The sequence below is a fragment of the Seriola lalandi genome, unplaced genomic scaffold, assembly GCF_002814215.2.
Source record: "Seriola lalandi dorsalis isolate HSWRI2012SDOR001 ecotype SW California unplaced genomic scaffold, Sedor1 jcf7180002054934, whole genome shotgun sequence".
In the NCBI taxonomy this organism is placed as follows: Eukaryota; Metazoa; Chordata; class Actinopteri; order Carangiformes; family Carangidae; genus Seriola; species Seriola lalandi.
Window position 1 is genome coordinate 938,863 of NW_019525486.1, and position 17,583 is coordinate 956,445.

Consider the following 17,583-nt stretch of genomic DNA (forward strand, 5'->3'; position numbering starts at 1 on the left):
GGGGGGGGAGACTCCTGCTTAACAAATTGCAGGTCGAAAAGTTAGAAAAACTCGGAGCTGTGAAATGAAAGCCTCTAAATATGATTGGAAGCTACGTTTGAATATCTTTCACATCCTTCACTGTATTTCATATATACCATAAATTACATTTTTTCATGCTGCTGCACGAGGCTGTGACCGACGTGACTTTGTGTAAGCAGGTGTGATACCAGTTGTTCTGGCACACACCGAGGTCTGTGTGTCTAACTGTAAGCATGGAGTTCGGAGGGAAGGTAGTTATGGTCGAACAAAAAGATGCTTTTGCTTGTTTTGGGGGGGGTGTCGAGGGGGGGGGGGATATATTAGCCAGCACTGATACTAGAAATTAAAATTCAGGACATCTCAGCCTCTGCCAAACTTATATGGAGGTGCAATACTAAATCACTACTACCCATTAAAGGCTACTGATAACAAATATATTTTACTTTTATGTAATATCTTTAAAGCCCCTTGGAAGTATGGTTTCAAATCATTTTTGTTTCTGTTTTAGAAAGTATTTTATCTTCCGTGACATTAAATATTTATTGCTTAATGTGCAACAATCAAAGTTAAAGCTCAGTAAAAAATAATCCTTACATGTACTTATTATTAATTAAGAGTTTAAAGCTCAAAACTCATCTGATCTGCTTCACGAGGACTGTGTGATTGTGATTTGATTGACAGCGGGTATGAGCAAACAACCCAAGAACTGTCGTTATGTTGCTGAATCCTGACTGATGCTATTGAAGTATTTGACATCACATTTTTTTTTCTGCCCATCTGAAAACAGTGAGAATGGCACAGAGAAAACAGGAAACAGAAAGTCTCACATTGGGATTTAAAATTGTTCAGACTTTAGAAAGAATGAAAATGTTGTGTTCATATAGAAACCCGTCACTCACTGCAAAAAGCTGATTTAGAAAATATGTTTTCAGGGAGCTAACAGCAGCTCTTTTTAAGGACTACATCAGTACATTTGCATGTTTTAGAAATTTGACATTTTCCTGACAATTTTCAAATGTATAAAGTTTTAGATTTTTGGATTGGCAGCCATTGGTTTCCAATTATTTCTGCACAAATGGAAAATCCCTTTAAACTTGCTTAAGTTTGGTAATTTATTACAGTGAACGTCAGATTCAGCATCCACTGCGAGGGATTACACAACTAATTTTCTCAAGTTTTAAAGATAAGGCTGGTGTTATTCTTTACTTTCTATTGTCAACAAACCCCAAGAAAACCAACAGTGTGTTAGTCTGTCTCTCTGAGCAAGACGTAAATCTTTAGAAACAGCTCAAAAATATGTGCTTTCATTTTCACTATTATTATTTTTAAAAAGCCTACATAATTTCCTAAAACACCTGGGCACTGTTATTAGCAACTGTTGCTCAACCAGGAGTAAATAGTGCATTTAATCTGGAACTACTTTCAGCTGCGGATTAATACACGTTTGGTGCACAAGTGAGTAGTTACAGCAGCAGGACAGCGTATGTGGGATTGATTCAAGATAAACTGCAGTGCCCATGTTGGTGGTACTGGAACGTGTCACCCAGTGAAACATTATGGCTCGTTTTAATGTTTGAATTTCTTTGCGAGTGTCTGTGGAACAGAGGGAGGAGATACGTCACATCTTTTGGCTGCACTCGATACGGTCGACTCATTGTTTGTTTGGGATTAGTTGATAACAGCACAATTATCACCAACCTTGTCCTTGAAGAGTTTTTTCATATAGAGGAACGAATGGAGACAAATAGCTTCCAAATAACTAATAAAACACAGCAGCATGGAAACATATAGATAAACTTACTACTTACTATTTCTTTTATGCAGAAGTTTCTATGGAAGCTAATTGTTTCCTTTTTGAATAATGGATGTTTCTCTCAGCGTGGGCATCATGTATCCTCTTTTCTTTTCTTTTCTTTTCTTTATTTCTTTGTTGCACACTTTGACATTAATTCAGGTCAACTGCTAGTTTGTACTTTTCCTGTTCAAGCCCTTTTTTGTGACACGTAATTAGATCATCATCTTCTTCTTCATTATCGATTAATCTGATTATTTTCTTGATTAATACATTTGATCTAAAAAAATTACATTTACATACAATTTCTTAAAGTTCAAGTTGACGACTTCAAATTACTTGTTTTGTCCAACCAACAATCCAAAACAACATGTTTACATTACTATCACATGGGACAAAGAAAAGCTTAAGAAATGATTTTAACAATTAGACAAAGATCTCAGTTAGATTGAAATATTTCTTTGTTAAATTAAATGTATTGAGAGCTCTATGTTCAGTGTGCACATCTTTTTCTGACTTTTACATTAGAGGTGATATTTCACAAAGTATCATGATTTACAGTAAATGGGCTGAAATCACTGGTGAGATTCCCCAAAGGCAGTGGTTCTGAACTGGAGGGTGGGGACCCCTCCACTGGGTCACAACAGACGTCTGAGGGGTCGCAAGATAATTAATGGGAAAATGGCATTTTGCATTTTTTCAGATTTCTCTCTAATCTTTGCTTTTGTCTGGTGAGAGGCCGGATCCTTTTTATTTTCTCTCAGAAGTTTAGATGGGAAATTCACTGCTCGGTTGAACCGCTCACAATTGATTGACATAACTCCAACCTGTAACGAATGGTCGCAAGTGGCTGTTACCGCTTCATTTTAAGGACACGTCCGAACCAAAAACGTTGCGTAATGCTGCTTTAACAACAACCCCTGAAATCAAATCAAATTCAGAAAATGAATTTTAATTAAACAAAGACAGTTCACCTTTATCCCACGGACAATTTGGTTTGTCCCTTATTTGATATTTAATAAAATCCACTATTGACAAACCAATATCTGTTAAACCCAAAGTTATCAAAGTGTGACTGTTGACCTTTACGCCTCCATGTTTGTTCTTTTATTTCCCCCTGTCCTTTATCCAGCAGCTCTCTGCCTCTTTTCTCTCTGCAGTATCTCCTCCAGACACATTCATGCATCTAACACTCACACTCTCTCTTTGTGCCTCACTTGCATGTTTTTGAAGCCAGCAAGAGGTAAATCTTGGCCCTCCGAGTGTTGCTGCAGTCAGTCGGGGTGTTCTGGATATAAACGTTGCTTTAGTCAGGACTGCCTCTGATCTGCCTAATCTCCCCGGGCTGGATTACAGGTTGGGCTCTAATCCGTGAAGTGGGGTCTCTGTGAATGTGCCTCCGAGTGCTCTAATCCAGAGACTGTCAGGTGCTTTAGATGAAAGCTAATTGCATGTCACAGTTTGGGGACCATACATAACGCCGGTGACAACAGAGCGAGTTTCCACAACAAGGAATTAGGTCTGACGATGACTGGGCACGCACTTCAGATGTGCTGTGTAATTTTGATAATCTTGGAAGAAAAATAGTCAAGAAATCCCCTCGAAAAAATTGATTCCAGTGACACCTCCTCTTACAAAATTATTCATCACATGAAGTTGCAGAAAATTACGTAGCTTTTCAAAACATTATGTTGGAGGCAATCTAATTTCCCGCTTGACAAAATGATAAAAATTCGAACCACCTGGCTCGTAAACCTGCTCGGATCTGCACTGTTTGGGAAATGTTCTTCACATTTACACCTCAAAACGCTGCATCCACACATACACACTGCCACTTATTAGCCTGACAGTCACTTAAACCAGCTCAAAGCAGTTTCCTAATATCCCTTGATCTGGTTTCAGGACTCCGTTGAGACTGAAACCCAGTTACTGAGAAGCATCAGTAATTACTGCACTAAGAAAATGATATTTCATTTGATCACTAGAGACTACAGTCATTTAACGACTCAGAATAGAAAAAATCAGGACAAATAAATGGGGCTTAGAGTTTCACATTCGCAGTCAAAGGTCATTTAGAGACAGTTTATCCTTTTAGAAAAACTGGAAACATCTTAAACTGAATCCACATTCAAACTCACAGAGGATCAAGTGTTAGAAACCCATCCAAGTTCACCAGTTTTTCCTCAACATTATTTTCCACCTTGTGACATTAAGTGTATAAAAATGTCAGTAAAAACTGGAACACTTAAAGTCCCCTTATTTAGCCTTAATAAGCAGTACACAAACACTCAAAAAATGGCATATAACACTCTATAATGTAGTTTAACGGCAGCTATAGGGACATTTTAAATGTTTATTAATGCACAGTATTCATCAGCAATTATAACTTCTCCTGTGAAGACATATTTTATATCATTACAACTATTTAAACAAACAGAGACGGTTTTCGTTGCCCACCGGAGTTATAATTGTTAACAAACGCATTAATAAACACTAGACTATTGTAAGACTAAAACCATTTATTTAATGTTTACGTGCTGCTATTAAATGCTAAATGGGGGGACTTAAAGTGTTAGCCCATCAACTTAGCTTAGCTGCTGCGTTATCCTTTGAAATGCTTTAATTTGTACCATGAAATGAAAAGAAATGACTGAAACATGATCAAACATGAAATATTCTCAAACCCAAAAATAAAGACTGAGCTATTATGTGATAATCCACTTTATAGCTCCTTGGCTGACAGTCTATAAGATACTATTTCACTGAACTTTTACATCCTAAGGAGCTTTATGTTTGACTATAATGGTGCAAATAAATCCTGAACAGGAAGCCTCCCTCTTCCTCACACTCACTTTATCTTTTTACAATACATCAGGCAACACGACAGACTTTTGTTTCCAGCAATGGAAGACAAAAGGAGGTGTTCATTAATACAGTTTAACTGCCCCACTGCACAAGGAAACTGCTGAAATTCATATTCCTCTTGACCTCATCACTACAAACATTTCCCTGTGAAGGTCCCGCAGCTTTCCTTTTCCTTTTATAGAACCAACCGGCTGCAAAGATCTGGCTGTTTCAAAACTTCTTCTGGGTTTGAAAAGCTTCAATCTCCGTGTATCATGTTGCATTTAAAAAAGGTTCAGGCTGTCTATCTCTACTCAGAGGGGGGGGGGGGATGAAACAGCTACTAAGCCAAAGTCTCCACAATGCCACTAACGGTTCGCTCACATCAGGTCATTCATCATCGCGGTCTCTTCAAAACAGCTGTAGGCCATCTTTTCAAACTCCTCCACTCTGAAGCCAAGTGCATTAAACGAAGGCGGGCTTCAGAGGAAGATCACAACTCCTGCAAACGGTTTAGTTAACGAAAGCTCGTCTCACACTCCGGTCTACAGTGCTACAATGTCATTCAGTGAACTTTCTGAATGAGAGAAGACCTTATTTTCAGAGTATTGATCGCAGCGTGCAGGTACGAAATATAAACGCTTCGACCAGATAGATCTGCTGTCACGTTCCTCGGCCGGGGTTTGGACATCACTGTCACAGGCCTCTGTGGGGTGCACGGGGAGTCTTCGCTCTCTCATCTGTGTGATTGTTAGAGGAGAGACACAGAATGAATCATCAATCATCCATTCAGGGCACATTCAGCAGGTAATAGTCTGCTGTTGCATCACGTCTGCACCCGAGGAGCGCTTCATTCATCTCGATGTATGGCAGGAATACCCTTAATCTTGATTAGGACGCTCCGCACAAGATGTTTCACACACCGTAAGACTTAGTTACAGCATTAACACCTTTTGTTATGGGCACTGACGCGCTCGAGGACGGATAAATCATCTGTATTTGTTCGTGGTGTGTTTTTTTTTTTTTACTGTCACCAAGGAGACCTGTCCTGCATGTTGGAAGGATGTCCACAGATTTTGAGGAAACACAAAACGAGCTTACAGTATGTCCAGACAACACTAATGCCTGACAGAACACTGACCTTCTGCACAAAACACAGATCACATTCAGTGACAATGTTTGTTCATTTCTGTGAGGTCAAGGGGAGGGAAAGATCATCGTTATTAATCGTTCAAATAAACTCACAATCACCAACACAATAAAGCCAACATCAATATTCAGACTGCTACAAGACGCCGCTCTGACTCTCTGGCTTGAAATGCTTCAGTCACATTCACCAACATCCACCAACATCGACGTCCACTCGCTTAATTTCTGCCTCTCTAAATAAATAAAGATTACATTGCCTCTTACTCTGACACTGAGCTTTGGCAATGGTTGTAATTCATGAGGTGCAAAATGAATGTAAGTTCTATGGATACAGTTCTGGTCACAGTCCTCCTTCAAAGGATTCCTTCGAAATATGTTTCAATAACAGAAAATGTTTTCACAGTAGGTCCCAGCTATTTGTGTTGAAAAACATTTCACCAAACAGGGTAAAAACAGATTTGAGATAAACAGCCATAACTCTAATAATTTTGTGTGATTGCAACAAGACGTGAACATGTCAAACTGGAAGCAAAATATGAGGCCGTTTTAAGCTTTGCTGGTGTTATGTGACGTAAATACAACAGGATGGATTTAAAGCAACAATTCCTTTAAATTGAACAACAGAATTAATAATTATAATACTTTGTTTATGCTCTGAGAGTCGTCAGCAGGACGACATCGTTCGTCTGTGTCGTCCACAACCGTAACAAATCACTGTTAGAAAGGTAAATCTCTTTTCTCTTGGTGAGGTTGAGGAACTTGGTTGATGATAGGGAAACTGTGTAGTGTACTTTGTTGAGGTCAGGAGAACTTTAACATCATGATCAAAATAATATAAGCTTTATGAAGTTAATGGAACAATCATGGTCACGATTAAAAGAAACATCCATCTCCACATAACAAAGTCTAATGTTTTTGTCCGGCCTCCTCCATCTGTGGATTATTTCCTTATTCGCTCACGACTGAGTATAATTCCTCCCAGCTATTGGGCTTTGCCACTTGAAGGTAAACATATGTTGTTTTTGGCCATTGGCTGAAATGACTGTTGCTTTCATTTTTCTTTTGGAGGACAGACCAGTTCAAATGGACAGATCCCTGTGGTCCTAAATCTGACGCACATTTCATCCTTGTAGCATGCTCTAATAATTTATACTCCAAAAAGTCACTATCAGCCTATCTGAGTCTTGTGCAGCCAAAGTGTTTTCCAGTTGGAGACTTCTCACTAATTTTCCCTGTCTTTTGTTGTTGTTGTTATTCTTCTTCCAGGCCACCAGTGCTGATTCACCGAGTTCAGGAAATTCGGACTTAAGAGAGAGCTCAAAATCCAAAGTGAAGACCTACTGGGCCGACAGCAGCAAGGCCTTCTCCATCAGCCGCCTGCTGTCCCAGACACTCGATGGCAAAGAGAACTTCACCTCTCTGGATCTGAACTACGATGACGCAGACTCCTTCTCTAAACAGGAGCAGTGGAACTGGCTTTACAACGCTTCAAACCCCCACGACCCTCGATCCAGGACGAAGAGGAGGCCCATTGTCAAGACCGGCAAGTTCAAGAAGATGTTCGGTTGGGGCGACTTTCATTCTAACATCAAGACGGTGAAGCTCAACCTTCTCATCACCGGTAAAATCGTGGATCACGGTAACGGGACGTTCAGCGTCTACTTCCGCCACAACTCCACCGGTCAGGGCAACGTGTCCGTGGGACTTGTTCCTCCGACCAAAGCCGTGGAGTTCCAGGTCCACCAGCAGCACCAGCAGTACCACCACCATCACCAGCAGCAGCAGCAGCAGCAGCAGCAGCAGACAGCTCTGGAGACCAAGGACACCAAGCTGTTCAACTGCAGGGTGGAGTACGAGAAGGTGGAGAAGGGCACCAGGAACTCACTGTGTGCCCATGACCCATCGCAGAGCTGCCCGCAGGAGCAGACCCAGAGCCACGTGTCCTGGCTGTGCTCCAAGCCCTTCAAAGTCATCTGCATCTTCATCACCTTCTACAGCACCGACTACAAGCTGGTGCAGAAGGTGTGTCCAGACTACAACTACCACAGCGACACCCCTTACCTCCCCACCGGGTGATCATGTGACAAGACGAGGCGGGGGGAAAAAAGAAAAAAGGAAAAAAAAAAAAAAGGACACAGAGACAGGCTGTCGGATCCTGAGCGATGTCACATTGTTTGAATGAAAATGGAGTCAGGACACTTCAAACTTGAAATGTTGACAAGCATTATTACAGCTAACATATCTTTGTCGCGAGACTGATATTGCTCCAATGAACAGACCTGCCCTGGTCATTATGAGAGAGCATTTAGGGAAGCATTTATAGGCTTGCAATACTCATATTATATGCATAGCTACTTACATCGAAAGGAAATTCTCAAGCCAACCGTAAAAATATGCTGATTGTATTTATGTAAATATTGTGGATTCCACACAAAGACCAGAAAACAATTTTATTAATGTTTTCTCCTGCTAATTTCGTTGTTTATGTTGATAGTGTATTTCCGTCTCAATCATGCTTTCTGTCTTTTCCAATCAGTCTCTGGTAATCATCGCAAACACGTAAATGTCAATGCAAATAAGAAGAATCTGTCAGTATGCATTAGAGGGCATAATGGAAAAAGCAAACATATTTTGAGTGGTGTTGTTTTCTGCAGTGTGATTGTTAGAGTGAATATACCTCTCTGATATTGTTGTTGGAATCTCGTCCATGTCCATGCATGAACCGAATGTGGTAAACAACTGAATAACGTCCATCTATATTTTCATGTTATTGCAGCTGTCAGAAATAATCTCCATCAAGTCACGAGTGTTACAGGAGTAAAAAGAAAAAAAAGAAGTACTTCTATTTTAATTCTGTGTTATGTGTTAGCAGTTTTAAGGCCACGGGTGGCGCGCAGTAAATGAAAACAATGGAGGGCTCCCGTCAGATCAAACATAAGCAAGTAAATGTCGCAATAAATAAATAAAACTTGCAGAAGACACACACGATGACAGAGATACAGAAGATCATTTTTCTGCACTGCTTCTTAAAAAAACAAATCAAACATTTCTGTGCTCTAATTCTCCTGCATTTCCATTTTAGACATTTAAGACACCTTATAATAAGTCCAGTATAATAAATCTCAACTCACGCATCACTAACATGACAAGCAGCCAGTAGTAAGAAGTGTCAGAGCCACCGTGCCCCCACATTATCCAAAAATAACTATCTGTACATGCTAGAATAATCATTTTTTATAGAAAAGTGTTAGAGAACGAGAAAAAGAAACGAGGTCAAAAGTGTTTTTTTTTAAAAAAAAGAGATATTAGAAGAGGTGAAAACATGGAAATCGTAGAGATGCTGATTCACAGAGGCTGAAAAAGAGCAAACACTGTGCTAAGATGTGAGAAGTGGTAAAATGTGGTTCCTCGCTCCAGTGGAGACAGGACATACATTGAACAGCAGGTGCTAATCACATATTCCACCTATCAAACGTTTGCACCTCTGGTTATTAAAAAAAAAAAAAAAAAAAAAAAAAAAAAAAAAAAAAAAAAAAAAGGCAAATTCAGGATGAGACTAACACTGGCTGTTAATGATATTGGATGTTCCAATTGGCTATTAAACCTTCATTACATAAATTGAGAGCCAGTGGCTCCACGTGAAGCATTTAGAGGAAATGAACATAGTGTAAGTGGGAGCTCTGCAGAGTCAACACCATAGAAAGAATGAATTAAAGTGCCGATAGAAAACCTGTAAAAAAGTACAAATGTGCACCTAGGGGCGCGATCACTGCTGTCTATTTAAATTCAGTGCTCTTTCATAGAGTTCGCTATGGTATGCGCGACACAGTAACTGCTAATGGCAGCCTGGACGACATCCAATATGCCAACATGGGGTGTATTTTCTGACAAGGCAGGCCAGAGAATAGGGGGTCCGCCTGTGGGATGAGTGAGCATAAAGAGGAATTTATGATGTGGAGGAACAAGGAGGGCAGAAATCACTGGAAGCACCTGACTCGTAAATTGAGAGCATGTTTCTGTCACAGAGAAGAAGGAATGACTAATGTCTCAGATTGCTGTTTGGGCCAGTTCTTTCATCTCAATAAAGTGACTTTGATATCCCTCCACCCCTACCCAAATGTGCCAGGGACAGTTTGTTCAGCTTCAAAGAATTAAAGCAGCACTTTGCTGAGACAATGCAGCCTCATTATGCACATAATCTTACAAGTGTAAACAGTCTGGCACCAAAGTGTTTGGTGTGAGAGCCGCTGAGAGATGGATCTGTTCCCTGACTGATGTCGTCTCCGTAAATGCACTGTATTATGTTGTTTACTGTTTCAGGCCCAAATAGTAATAGTAATAATAATAATAATAATAATAATGATACTGATGTATTCACAAATATAACTTAAAGCTACACTAATCAACATTTCAACTGACTGTGAGTAATGTGAGAGATGTCACTTGTTGTGACGAACAGAGAAGATCACACTGTTGCACTCTCAGCTGTTTTAGCATCTTTCAGTCCGTTGTTTTGGTTTTACGGCCCACGGCTTTACTGGTGTCGGTTCAGTCTCGGGGCTCTCAGGTGGGGCCACTGGCTGGTGAACATGGTGCAGCATTTAGCAGCTAACGAGCCAGATGTTTTCAGCTAGAGGAGACCAGAGGAAAGTGAATGTTTGACTTATATATGAGGAACACGAGTCCAAATAAACACGAGTTTATCTGTTTGGAAACTAACACAGAAGCCAAACGAGCTTTAGAAGCTGATCATTTGTCAGTGATGTTTTTTAAAGATGATTTTGCTGCCCCCTAGTTGTCAAACTAATCAATTATTAGAGTTTGACAAAAGATTGAAAATCTACATTGTGTGTGTTTCAAATCAAATAAATAAAAGAATGAAATGTATAATTAAATGTTCGGCTGTTGTACTCGCACAAACATTGTGGATTTGTGGTTTTAGTCCCTATTCTGAAAGACCTGTCAATCGTTTTGGGAGGTTTTGGCTTTTACCTCTGGAGCTAATCTTTTACTAACTTTTAGATCACTGATTGTACCTTCAGTAGAACTTGATGAAATTATTAAATGGAGGAGATGGAGACAGCAGAGTTAAATAATTAAATACTTCTTCTTTTTTTTTTTTTTAGAAATTACATTCAAACCAATCTGAAATATCTAATAACCTCAATTCAGCAAATCTCTTTCTTGGAGAATTATTTGCACAACTGGGACAGATCGGGTTCATTTAACTCCTCTTTAAAGCCTCCGTTTCTTAAATTATGTTCATTTCAAAGCGCCATTTTACCCGGCAACAAGACCAACTGGCCATTTCCTTTGAGAGCTGTCCATTTAATGAACTCTCTGTGTATGAATGAAACCGACAGCATTACAACCCAGCAGTGTCTGGACGTGTAAGTTATCTTTGGGCCCAGATCTTCTCCCTCGGTTCAGTTGTCCTGGGCCGGAGCCATCCATGCCTGCCGTCTATCCTCCAGCTCACCCACAATCCCTGATTAATGTGGTCTGGGCGGGAGCTGTCAGAAATGGCAGAGAGAATCATGGGATTTCTCCTTCAGAGTCCCAATGACACCCAGCAGCTGCAGGAGTAAACAGATGACTAACCACTGGCCTTTTGGCAGCCTGTGGAGATTCACACGGAGGGAGGGCTGCGAACGTTGCTTTGACATTTAGGTGGATTAGAAAGTTCTTGGGTTCTGCTCTCGCGGTGTCAGAGGTGGTTGGCATAGTAATTATTTGCATCTTGGTTTTCTTCCGCTTGACCCCCAGCCGCAGGGGAAAAATGTAGAGCTACACTTTTCCACTTACAGACGTTTGTTCAAATGAAATGTTTAAGTGTAAAACATCCTCACACGCCTCATTTATAAACAAATCACATTTTGTTTGCGCCACTACAGAAGAAATAATAGGCATCTTACTCGAAAAAACAACAACCAATTGTCATTTCAGATCATGCGCTGCTGCAGAATTCATTTCAAATCTGGGGCTGAAGCTGTCCTGAGGCGCAGTTTTGTGTGAGGTATTGACATATTAAAGGCTCTATCAGACAATGGCTGGTGTTTTTTTTTTTTTTTTTTTTTTTTAAATCACAAATAAATTACTCTCCTCAAAACACTATTACTCCTCCGGAAATGAAAACTCACTCATTGTGAATGTCTCATATCAGGTAAAAACTGGAGAGAATTAATTAACCTTTGTCATTTTAATTGCTTTAGTGACAGCTGTCCTTTGGTGCCGGAGCTATCCTAATGCACATACTGTGGGCTTGTCAATTACTTTCCCAGTGAATAGATTAAAACGCCACTGAGGATAGAGTCATTTCATTAGTCAGACTTAATGCCCCCTAGACATAACCAGGTACGAACACTTCACCCCTAAATATGCAGGAAAATGAACAATACTATTAAGCCCATATGAATCGAATGAATTGTGGCAACATGAAATTAAGTTTACGCTCTATTTAATTCTGTCCCGCTGCTTATATTATATTTGGTATACAGATCTTTCTTTGGAAGGGGTGTAGAAATTAAGAATATTTTGAGGCTTTTAATGAAAGGTCTGTGAAAGACTGAAATGCAGGGCACCTGTGTGTCGTGGCTAATTGCTCCTAATGGATGTTAGCCTCGTAACGCTGTCAATTCTCAGTACAATGGATAATGGCTGACAGCAGCGACTGTTAATTCTCCCATTTTGCTGTTTGCACCTATGATCCGATGCTACTCGGCTCATCGTGAATCTGAGAGAAATTAGGCGGCTTTCAAATATCTGTCATCTGGACGTCTCAGCTGCTTTCAAAACCAAATGTCTCCAAGTCTCCAGCCTTCACCACACTATATGAAGACATGAGCCGTTCCCGCATTTTATCAGGCTGCTCCCACACACTCGTGTGGAGCACCAGGACCGCGCTTAGAAAATTACAATGATGCAACAGATGCTGATGTTACAAATAAAAAACCAACACTACAGGAAAGTGAAAAGAGTGCAACAGTTAGAGAAGCAGAGATGGAGTCACTACAGCACAGATACAATGATGGGTTAACTCTCAGACCTGTGAGTACAGAACCGCAGTGTGACGAAAACCTGTGTCATGTTCTACGCTGCTTCTTTTCTACAAACAACAACAACAACAACAACAACACATTTGTGACAATTTCAAGGTAAAAACTTGGAGTTGTTTTGTCAAACACCGATTCCACCTTTAACCACCTTTTAGTTTGCTTTAATAATTCAAAAATAACACTTGACGACACATTGTCTTGGGTTTGATTTGGTGACCCACTGGGTAAAGTTAACCTGGTGTATTCAGTCTGTGCTATTTTGACCCGACCACTGAGTCAATATTGATTTGATTTGATTGATTTTAGTTATACTGTTTGTCAATATATCAATGTAGCGCTGAAACCAAAGGTCAGTGAATCTATTAGTCGACTGAAAGAACAATCGGCAAGGAAACTGATCATCAATGAATAGCTTCAGTTACTTGAGTCACATGAGGCTACGACTAACAACTACTTTCATTATCAATTAATCATCAGATTTCTTTATTTTATTAATCGTTTAATCATTCAATAGTCGATAAAACTTCAGATAATTGTGAAAAATTACCATTGCAACTTCTCAGCGGCCACGGACACGTCTTCAGTTTGCTTGTTTTGTTTGACTAACGGTCGAGAATCCACAGATATTCTATTCACATTGACGTAAAACAGAGAAAAACTGATAAATTCTCACATTTAAGAAGCTGGAAAAAAGTAGATACTTGGCATTTTGCTCGATAGACGACTTAATTTGAGTAATTTTTTTGTCTGTGATCAATTCAACTTATAGTTGATAGCAGTTGTGGTATAGTTCACAGATTACAGAGTTTCTCAAAGGGCTTTGCAACTGTCTCAGCAGGCGACTCCCCTCTCTACTTTGACCCTCTATTCAAATAAGAAAAAGAAGGTTTAAAGAAGCAGCAGAGGACGGATCCTTCTTCCACAAGGAAAAGATACTTCAACACAATTGAGCATAAAAGCACAAATGTCAAACATGTCCTTGTTCCAGCAGCTCACGTCACCTCTCTCTGTTTTACATCATTGTAAATTAATTACTTTGGATGATCAGCTGTTTTTTTTTTTTCTTAGACATTTGAACATGTCACCAGGGGCTATGGAAAATTATGGTGGATGCATTTTTCAATATTTTCTGGCCATTTATACGCTAAGCAATGAAGCCAATAATCATTAAAACAGATTAAGCGATTAATTGCTAATACAAAATAATAATAAGTTCCAGCCCTGCATCAGTGAGATTATTAGTCTATCTACAGCAGGAGCTATATCCTATAACTTCATGTATGGTTTAAGAGCAGCTGGCAGGTTGAATTTCTTACCAGATTTATACTTTATGCTTCATTAAAATGATCATTTGAAAAGTCAGCCGGTAATTTTATCAGTTTTACAAGATTTAAAGGCAGAAATCAGAGGAAAAAGTAGCTGTTCTGAGCAACGCCAGTCAAATGTTGAAGAAGAGGCGCATTGCAACGCTGCCATAAGGATTAAATTAAAAAAATGTTTAAATTAATTCACAAAAATAGAAGAAGCTGGTTCTTTACTTGATACAGCTGGTCATAGTCGTGCACTGCTGCCCATAGCTTCGGAGAAATCCTCCCAACACTGAGTAAATAAGTGTCCTTCTGTTGACTGCAGCTTCTCAGCACTAAGACGTGTTTGTTCAACTAATTTCTGCTCATCAGGTTTCCTCATGTGCAGCTTCCCACTTCTTGTGAGGGGTGTCTTCATCAAACCAGAAAACAGAAGTACTGACGGCAAAGATGTGTCTTCTTTCTCCAAAATGACATGAGATATAAGAGGATTACATGGCTCGTGAATATGGCCTGTTTCTATCCTGTGATTTATCACTTTTCTGTTGCTATCAGAAATCCTCATCTCCATCCATAACAGCCTGCCACACGACGCAAGCGCTCATGTTCTCATGCCTGAACGGCTCAGATTTAATTTCAGTTAAGGAAAAGGAAAGTTGTGTGTCTGATCAGCTGAATATATCTGTGTGTGTGTGTGTGTGTGTGTGTGTGTGTGTGTGTGTGTTGCGTGCACCGATGCTAACCCCCCCGACGATTAGGCTCGTTCACAAGCAGCTGCACCTCAGAGCACGAGAGCAACTGGTTGATGATCTATTTTTACGATACCCAACGCTGTCAGTGTATATCCGCTGAAACAACAGCAGAGAGAGGCGATGATTACCAAATTTCACCTTGTCACAAACATCACTGAGTATAGAGCTAAGTGATGCTATTTATACGAGACAAAGACGCGATAAAGAACAAACTGATACTTCTCTCCATCATTTACATCTTCAGGGGGGCAGAGACGATCACTACGCTGTTACATTTCACCACAGTGCCTGGTTATGCATCAAAACATCAAGGCATTGCAGTCGGGCGATGATTGTTGCTGCCCATACAAGGAGCTGTCTACATGATGAGTAGACCATTTTCCCATGTCATAGTCTGAATATATAGAACAGTTTTCCTTCGCCGTCCTGCCTTTAAAACAAGCCGGCAGGTAAAACAATCAGGGCCATCTTGCACTGGAGCTGGGGCTTCGTTTGCCATTGATTTATACCTTAAACAACCTCTCCTGGTGCTTCCACTGCTAAAGGTGAGACGCACAGCCAGTGTTTGTGACAGAGATGGACTAGGCGCTGTGGCAAGAGAGAGAGGGATGATGCGGTTTTAAAAAATGCATCACCATTAAATCAAAGAGTAACCTTGAACGAGTTCAGGCCGGTGCCAGCTCGGCGACACGCTCTGCCCTCAGCACTTGGTGCCACGGAGCATGCCAAACAGCAGGGGAGAGAGAGCTGCAACACTCTGATACAGGTTAGGCCGGTAGTGCTGGGTAACGGTCCAGCTCCTCACTGACCAAGGGCACTCATGCTGACATTTTGTCCAAGTTAGAGCTCAACATGTTGTAGACAAACGTATGGAGACTAAAGGGACGGAGATGTCCTTGCAAACTGCCGTTGAAAGGTTGACAAAAAAAAAAAAAAATGTTTTAAATCCCTGTTAACCACTTTGATTTAGTGTTAATCAAAAATAAATAAATAAATAAATATGTGCACAGATGGTGCAGTGAGTTAGAAACCACTGGCTCAACACATGTGATCCTGCTTCCTGATGTTTGACTAAAACCTGCTCTGACCTTTTCTCGGCCGCTCGGATTCTTTCGTGTATCTCAAGAAAGAAGGAAAAAAAAAAAAAATGGAAAGGGATTAGAGTCAAGAAACGCTTTCATAATGACAAAATACCAAATGTGAATATGAGATTATTTTCATTATTCTTGTTTGCTGCAAGACAAACTCCCCAAGCTATTACACAAGTTTTAGCACAGCAGTCTAACAAAGCATCAGAGTGTAGCCTAGAGGAAGAAAAATTGAACCCCACCGGTCCTTCAACTACAAAAAAAAAAACTTTACATATTACTTGTTCATGCAGATTACTAAATCAAGGAACTACACTTATTTATGCTTTTTAATAAGGCACTAAAGCCTCAGAGGAAATTCTTTATTGAGACGACGAGCGGAGAGGCAGTGCAGCTGCTGAGTCCCACCAAAGTGCCCATATTTTCAGTAAATAATGTCGTCTGGGCTGTTATGGTATACATAAAACAGTTACCAGTGCATGTGGACTGACTGAGGCAGTGTGCACGCATTAGAAATAAAAATACCACGCAAGAAACATCCCTTTAGATTAGATTTCTGGGCAGAAGCTATCTGTGGTATATAACTTATTTTTAAATCTAACTTCCTCCCACATTCATTGAGACATGTCATCCATCTATCTCGGCCTCCGGCTGCAGTAGTTCCTCGACCATGAGTGGCTGCTGCAGCGGGGCTGTATTTCAGCATGTTGAAGTGCATGGAGAATTCCCATGAAGGGTAAGGGATTATGGATTTTGGCCTCTAAGCTGCCTGGATGCCCAGTGAGGATGTCTCTGAGCGTAGTAATCTTCAAACACCACGCAGAGTGATGAGTGGGCACTGAGGAGTTCTACTCAGGATCTAAATGTGTTCCAGCAAGTTACTGGTGAGAGAGAGAGAGAGAGAGAGAGAGAAAACGAGAGGCGAGGAAGAGAGAAAACACCATTTGGTGCAGAAATGGAGAGGATCGACTCAGTGACTCCTTCAGGCAAAAGACACTTTTGATCTCGTGACCTGTTTTGAGCTATAGTCTGTGTCGAAAACTCGCACCGAGCAAGAGATCATATTGGAGTGGTGCAAATGTAAATGTCATGGTTCCCCATCACCACACATAACTGCAGATGGAAAAAGTCAATTGAGCAATTTCTGGGGTCAGGTCGGGCACTCTCGGGGGGTTGCAGACCTTCACAATGAGGGCACGCTCAAGTCTGGTTTAGACAGTGTCCCAGAAAATGGGGCTTAGTGTGTTGGGCCGTTCTGGCATTAGCTGGTGTACAGCTGCTGATGGTGAAATATGAATACAATACAAAGTGTACAATACATAAATACAAAGAAAATCTCATGAATGAGGCGCAGCACTGCAGTTGGAGTAAGGAAATGTCACAGAAAATCAATGGTGACGCACGACCCTGATCAATTTCGGGAAGGAATTTCTCTGTCCTGATTGAATTAAACCCCCAACAGCATCGCTTATATTAAAACCCTGATTGTTTTCCTGTCTTATTTAAGTGAACTCAACTTGCTTTGATACCATCATGGACCTGGAGATAAGGTGGTTAAGTGCAGGAGGAAGATCA

At 40.5% G+C, this 17,583-nt stretch overlaps 1 protein-coding gene across 1 annotated transcript in view; it reads left to right on the forward strand.

Annotated features, from left to right (window-relative positions):
- The window catches only part of LOC111644503 (neurexophilin-1), a 13,736-nt gene extending 4,384 nt beyond the window's left edge, over positions 1–9,352 (forward strand). Inside the window, exon 2 of the mRNA XM_023393394.2 lies at positions 7,073–9,352. Coding sequence (XP_023249162.1) covers positions 7,073–7,882 — 810 coding nt within the window. The 3' untranslated portion in view covers positions 7,883–9,352. The remainder of the gene's footprint in view (positions 1–7,072) is intronic.
- Positions 9,353–17,583: the final 8,231 nt, after the last annotated feature.